General features: G+C 44.5%; 1 protein-coding gene across 4 annotated transcripts in view; it reads right to left on the bottom strand.

Moving 5' to 3' along the window:
• The window catches only part of Dop1b (DOP1 leucine zipper like protein B), a 104,965-nt gene continuing 98,965 nt past the window's right edge, over positions 1-6,000 (bottom strand). For 2 of the 4 annotated variants that reach the window (XM_046439057.2, XM_046439058.2), the window contains exons 33-37: positions 3,938-4,074; positions 3,480-3,535; positions 3,084-3,242; positions 1,271-1,400; positions 1-501 (exon numbers count right to left, since the gene is read on the bottom strand). In XM_046439057.2, the coding sequence (XP_046295013.1) occupies positions 250-501; positions 1,271-1,400; positions 3,084-3,242; positions 3,480-3,535; positions 3,938-4,074 (734 nt within the window). In that variant the 3' untranslated portion in view covers positions 1-249. Of the gene's footprint in view, positions 502-1,270; positions 1,401-3,083; positions 3,243-3,479; positions 3,536-3,937; positions 4,075-6,000 lie in introns of those variants that run through there. The other 2 variants (XM_058577234.1, XR_006850616.2) reach the window with 2 other exon arrangements.

The raw sequence follows: 6,000 nt of genomic DNA, 5'->3' as shown, positions 1-6,000 counted from the left end.
TTAGATGATATATTAATTTTATTTCCATTACATAAATCCAGGAAGAAACACAGAATGAGATCCAAATATATTACAAGGCATTTAGGGAGGTGTGTTTTGTTGCCGAACAGAGAGTTATCTGAAATTAACTTCTGGAATTGAAACAAGAGTTGCTTAAAAGTACTATCCTGGCTCCTTTTTTGTATAGACGGTTTCCGGGTTTTCATTAAAGCATCAATAAATGAACTGAACAAATTCTTTCTTATGAAGTTAACATTCCGGGTGTTCCAAAAAATCATATTCCACACATTCCTCCAGTTGTCTCAAGACCCCTGGGCTCTCGGTGACGGGAAGCTCTGCGAATGGAGCTGTGGGGGCATCTGCAGGCAGCTGACTCTGGGTTTTAAAAGCACAGTTGAGAGTCCTGAAGAACGGCACCAACTGCCGAATGCTGGGAATGGAGTGCTGGCGCAGAAGAGGAAACTCGCTCCTCATGGTGAGCTCATCTGAGCCGCTGATTTCCTGCAAAACCAAGACCACAGAAATGATGTGGCTTTACTAGGGGAGATGCCCACAAAGCACCTGATGCAGCCACACCTAAGAGATGAGTTCAAGAAAACTCATGCCCAGCTCAGTGACAGGGGCAGGGACTCAAATTGCAGGTCTTCTATTTATTTATTTGGTTATAGGGTATTGAACTCAGGGGCACTCGACCCCTGAACCACATCCTCAGCTCTATTTTGTATTTTATTTAGGATCTCACTGCAGAGGCTGCCTTTGAACTCCCACCCAAGCTGAGGCCTTCCATTCCTCCCAGTGGGCTCTCCCTCCTCCTGGATGCTAGAGCAACCTGGGGAAGGTGACTTCCATGGGACTGTGCCACCAAGGGAGATATATCTTAGCCACTGGATGACAGGTAAGAAAACAAGGTGGAATTTATAGTCCTTTCAAGTTTTAAAACTTGTATTTTGAAAAATTTACAAGTCATTAAAATCAAGTCACATAGAAGTTACTTTCTCACTACTTAGCCCTTTTCTCATTTAACAAAAAAAAAATTATTATTTTTTGTACGAGGAATTTTGTTAGAGACAATTTACCACTGAGCCAAATCTCTAGCCCTTTTTACTTTTTATTGAGACAGGGTCTCTCTAAGTTGCTTAGGGCTTCACTGAGTTGCTGAGGCTGGCTTTGAACTTGTGATGCTCTTTCCTCAAGTCTCCTGAGCCACCAGGATTACAGGTGTGCATCACTGTGCCTGGCATAAATGTAATTTAAAAAAGAAAATATTTACCCCATATTTCAATCTCAGAAGCTCTAGAATCCTAACAGTGTGGGGTTTGCATTCTTGGTGATTCTCCTCTAGATCTGGTAGGAAGGCAGGGCTCTCTGTGTCCACCTCTGGAACAAATGCCCATCTATAACTGGAGAGAAACACCAAAGGTCAGACATGCTGGATCAGAGCCCATGTAAAAATTTTTTAATTTTATTAAGATATAATGTTTGCCTCACCCATTTAATATATACCACTCAATGGCTCTTATGATGTTTGAAAGAATTACACCTGGATCTCCTCACCCCTTGGTCCAGGCCGCCCACTGCTCTTCCTGCTGCCCCAGGGCTTTCCTTATTCTGGAGATTCCACAGGAATGGAATCACTTTATGTGTTCCTTAGACGGGCTCCTCTCATTTAGAATAAGGTTCATTCACGTGTAGCATGTCTCAGTTCCTCATTTCTTTATGCTGTTGGGTGAGATTTCACTATATGTTGAAACCACGTGTTTTTCATTCACGTACCATCTGGGCAAGAGTTAGTCTCCACTTTTTGGCTATGATAAATAACACCACTGAGAACTATCTGTGTGTATCTGAACCCAGGTTTTTTTTTCTTTTTCTTTTTTTTAAATAGATCTTTTTTGGTGATTTAGGTTCACAGTTAAATCAAGAAATTACAGATTTCCATATATCCCTTATCTCCCCTCATACTGAGCCTCCCCTACGACTGACATCCCAAGCCACTGTGGAAATTTGTTACAATTTGTGAAATTTGTGAATCCACATTGATACACCATTATCACACAGCATCCATAGTTTACATTAAAGCTCATTCACTTTTGGTGGTGTACACTTTATAGGTTTTGACAAACGTGTAATGACATATACCCACCATCACAGTAGTCTATAGTAATGCCCTAAAGACCTGAGCCACTCCCCTCCTTCAGTCAATCCCTAGTAGCCACTGCATTTTTTTTTTTTTGTACCAGAGATTGAACCCAGGGGTGCCCAACCACTGAACCACATCCCCAGACCATTTTTATATTTTATTTAGAGACAGGGCCTCAACTGAGTTGCTTAGGGCTTTGCTAAATTGCTGAGGCTGGCTTTGAACTCACGATCTTCCTGCCTCAACCTCCCCAGCCGCTGGGACTACAGGTGTGTGCCACCGCACTCAGCACCACTGCTCTTCATACTGTCTGTGTAGCCCTGTCTTTTCCAGAATGTCATACAATTTGGAATGATACAGTGTGTGGCCTTTCGGTTTGGCTCTTTCACTTAGTAATACGCACTTAAGAGAACCCACAAATGTTTTAACCACAAGCATTTCTGCAGGACTACTCCTTTGGTGGGGCAGGACAAAGAGCAGTGGCCTCTGGGGCCAGGCATGAAATTAATCCCCGATCAGCTGTGTCGAGCCTGAGGGAAATGTGCGCCAGTGGGCAAAGTGACCTGGACACGGCACATTCTGAATAAAGGCATTCAGATTTAACTACAGATGGACAGTAAGATCTATGTGAAGGCAGCGAGGACCACCAGGGTGTGACCCCTGTTCCAGAAGCATCCAATAGCAAAAAAATAAATGTGTGTTCAAGCAAAAACCGCCCAAACTCACAACACGTGCGGGCACACACTGCGCAGAGACACACTCATGAACACCACTGCAGCCAAACTCGTGGAACGTCGGGGCTGTGCGTGGCGTGGCATGGGTTCCCAGCCGGCTCTGGGCCACTGGAAGCTCATACCGGGGCTTCTCGCTACTGCAGGGGCGAGAGCAAGCAAAGCTGAAGGAGAGCAAGGCCCCGTTGGGAAGGGCCGCTGGTCTGACTTACATCTGAAACAGTGGCATCTTGTCGGGTGGGAAAGACAGCGCCGTGTCCAAGAACTTGCACGCAGATAAGTATAAGAGGAGCTCACTTGGGGCCATCTCCGCCACTGAGGGCCCGTTTCCATCAGCCACTGAAACTTTTGTTCTGTTTATTTTGCTGTTTCTATAAATTAGCAGAGACATTTTTGTTATAAATCCCTTCACATCTATGAGAGTTCATTTGCTTATGAAGAGTTTATAATAAGGTGAAGTTTTCTTAAGAGATTTTCACACTAGCTGGTCCCTTCACAAGTCCTCTGAGAAGACAGTACTTGGCATTAGACAACCCTCCATCACACAGGAACGTCCCTTAGCCCTGACACACACACACACACACACACACATCCCTGATTCCACTTACCTCAGTGACTCGTCTTCCTCTCTCAGATCATCTTCAAGCTGGATGAATGTCTGAATCTTAAAGAGAAAATGTGTATTCAAGTTAATATCGGAAGGAGATTAAATCTACTAAAATTAATATGTCTAGAAGAACTAGCAGGGCTGGGGACACAACTCAGTGGTAGAATGCTGGCCGAGCGTGTGGTGAGGTCCTGGGTTCCAGACCCAGCGCCACAGAGAGGGGATCTAGCAAATAATATGAAATGGTACAAATCAATTGGCTTAACTGACAGGAGAGACTAAACCAGGATAAAATATTCTCTATTTAACAAGGAGCCGACTAGTACTACCAACCTGATTAACAAGTTTCAGATAAAATAAGATTACACATGGAGTGTCATACTGCACAACAATGAAAAGCATCTCAGAAAGCTCCAGCCTGCTCTCAGGACAGACAGTAGGACAGACAGGCAGACTCACCAGTTCAGAGACCATTATTGGCCACAGTGAGGTGAGGTGTTGAGGAGATATCCTTAGCAGCAAAACTCTGAAAAAAAGAAACATCTGAGCAGCAACTGTGGATGTCTGTCCGACTCTGAGATTGTCTGTCAGGCGCTCTACGGAAAGAAGATTTTAAAGATGTCACGAAAAGATGCAGCTTGGGGTTTCTCATTAGCCAAAGAAGAAAAACAAAACTGCTAACTGCTTTGACATTTTCATGACAGTGCGGGCGGGGGGGGGGGGGGGGGTTCTGTGCAACCTGCTGCCTGCAGCCCATTCTGGGAAGTGAGCAGGTGAGCAGGCCCTGAAGGAGGGGAGCCAGATGGCTGTCAACCCCCAGCCACAGCTCAGAGAAGTCCACTGACAACCTTCGACACTTATGTCTCCTCCTCCTCCTCTTTTTTTTTGGTACCAGGAATTGAACCCAGGGAGCGTAATCTCTTGAGCCACATCCCCAGCCCTTCTTATTTTTCATTTTGAGACAGGGTCTCACTATGTCGCTTAGGGCCTTGCTAAGTTGCTGAGGTTGTCCTCGAACCTGTGATCCTCCTGCCTCAGCATGTGCCACAATGCCCAGCTACATCTTCTTCTAAGGATGAGAATTAGGAGACATGGGAACCAAAGGCAGCCTTGGCTGAGTGACGTAGATGACCTTACGGATTGCCTGGCAGACAGCACAACTTGGGGGTGGTGGATGGTAAGTGAAGCAAGCGAATAAAATAGATTTATCCAATAAAGTTTGGATTTGGTGACCATGCACAAACTAATTCCTTAAGGGAGAAAAACACCCCAAGCTAAATTCTCCAGCCTTTAACATTCTTCCCCACTGAAATAACTGTTTGTAGAATGAGATTTTTAAGGGTTTCTTAGGAGTGTAACACTGCTAGAGCGAAAAGCTCAGTGATGGTCATGCTAGCTAAGATCTGCTGCAGAACATCAGCAACAGACTTCTTCTTCTTCTTCTTTTTTTTTTTTAAAGAGAGAGAGAGAGAGAATTTTAATATTTATTTTTTTTTTTAGTTTTCGGTGGACACAACATCTTTGTTTGTATGTGGTGCTGAGGATCGAACCCAGGCTGCAAGCATGCCAGGCAAGCACACTACCGCTTGAGCCACATCCCCAGCCCAAGACTTCTCTTTATTTGAGCTAATTTAATATTACATATTCTTTGTCTTTAAAAGTAGTCTGACCAAATGAAAGAAATGCACAGCTCAGATACTTGAAAAGCTGGTTTTATTTATTTATTTGGCAGAACTGGGTATCAATCCCAGGGCCTCACACATGCTGGCCAAATGGATGCACAGCATGAGGACTGTAGTTAATAATAGCACATTATATCTAGCAGTTAACCAGGAGCACACTCATGAGCTGCACCCCTCAGCACTCCCCACTTTAAACATTTTGAGACAGGGGCTTGTTAAAGTGGCCCAGGCCGGCCTCAATCTTGGGATCTTCCTGCCTCAGCCTCCTGGACAGCTGGGAGTACCACTGTAGCTGGGAAGCTGGTTATTTTTAAAAAGAAGTTCTCACTTCTGGTTCCAGACAAGAGGAAGGAAGTATACTACACCCTGTTCTTACTCCAACTGCAGCAGAAAGCCTTGAACAAAATATGGAACCTGGAAGGCACGGGGCGAGGGAGATGAGAAAGGAACAGCTACAACAGTGCATGACAATGAGCCATGCTCATGCTGCCGGGGCAAAGAGCCCTTCCTCCAGATGCACCCTCTGGAGGTGCTATGCCAGCCCTCACCTCACTGTGGAAACAGCACCTTATTTATTTAAAAAAAAAAAAGTTTGTTTGTTTGGTTTTTGGTAGCTGTAGATGGACAGTATGCCCTTATTTTGTTTATTTTTATGTGGTGCTAAGGATCGAACCCAGTGCCTGACACATGCTAGGAAAGCACTTTGCCACTGGGCTACATCCCCAGCTCCTGGAAAAAACAGCACCTTGACCCCTTTTAAAAACTGTTTTGGGCTTATTATAGTTTCTCTTATATCACTGTAAAATTTAAAAATCTGTATATGTGAGGTGTACGTGATGT

Source organism: Marmota monax, unplaced genomic scaffold (assembly GCF_021218885.2).
Source record: "Marmota monax isolate L192 unplaced genomic scaffold, Marmota_monax_Labrador192_F-V1.1 WCK01_AAM20220418_F8-fsc00125, whole genome shotgun sequence".
Taxonomy (NCBI): Eukaryota; Metazoa; Chordata; class Mammalia; order Rodentia; family Sciuridae; genus Marmota; species Marmota monax.
This window is presented reverse-complemented; position numbering and strand designations above follow the sequence as displayed.